Below are 444 nucleotides of genomic sequence, written 5' to 3' on the forward strand. Positions count from 1 at the left end.
GTAGTAGTAGTGGTAGTGGTAGCGCAGGCGGTGGGGTTTCGGTGAAGATGTCGCTGCGCCGGGCTTACTCCATCAAGGACAAGTTACAGGCCATCGAGCGGGTGAAGAAGGGCGAACGGCAGGCGTCGGTGTGTCGGGCCTTCGGGGTGCCGGGGGGTACGTTGAGGGGTTGGCTGAAGGACGAGGCCAAGCTGCGGTGGTTCCTGGAGCAGCTGGGGGGTGAGGTGGGCACCCAGCGCAAGAAGATGAGGTTGGCTAACGAGGAGGAGATCGACCGCGCCGTCTACGCCTGGTTCCTCGCCCTCCGCCAGCATGGCGTCCCCCTCTCCGGCCCCCTCATCCAAGCCCAAGCCGAGGCCTTCGCCCGGCAGATCTACGGTCCCGAGTGTACCTTCAAGGCCAGCCACGGGTGGTTTTGGCGCTGGCAGAAGCGTCACGGCATCA

General features: G+C 64.9%; 1 protein-coding gene across 1 annotated transcript in view; it reads left to right on the forward strand.

Moving 5' to 3' along the window:
- The first annotated feature begins 41 nt into the window (after positions 1 to 41).
- Positions 42 to 444, forward strand: part of TIGD5 (tigger transposable element derived 5) — a 1,516-nt gene continuing 1,113 nt past the window's right edge. The window contains 1 exon segment of the mRNA XM_010584247.1: positions 42 to 444. This exon segment is cut by the window's right edge and continues 5 nt beyond it. Coding sequence (XP_010582549.1) covers positions 48 to 444 — 397 coding nt within the window. The 5' untranslated portion in view covers positions 42 to 47.

This window comes from Haliaeetus leucocephalus, unplaced genomic scaffold, assembly GCF_000737465.1.
Source record: "Haliaeetus leucocephalus isolate CR32 unplaced genomic scaffold, Haliaeetus_leucocephalus-4.0 Scaffold953, whole genome shotgun sequence".
Taxonomy (NCBI): Eukaryota; Metazoa; Chordata; class Aves; order Accipitriformes; family Accipitridae; genus Haliaeetus; species Haliaeetus leucocephalus.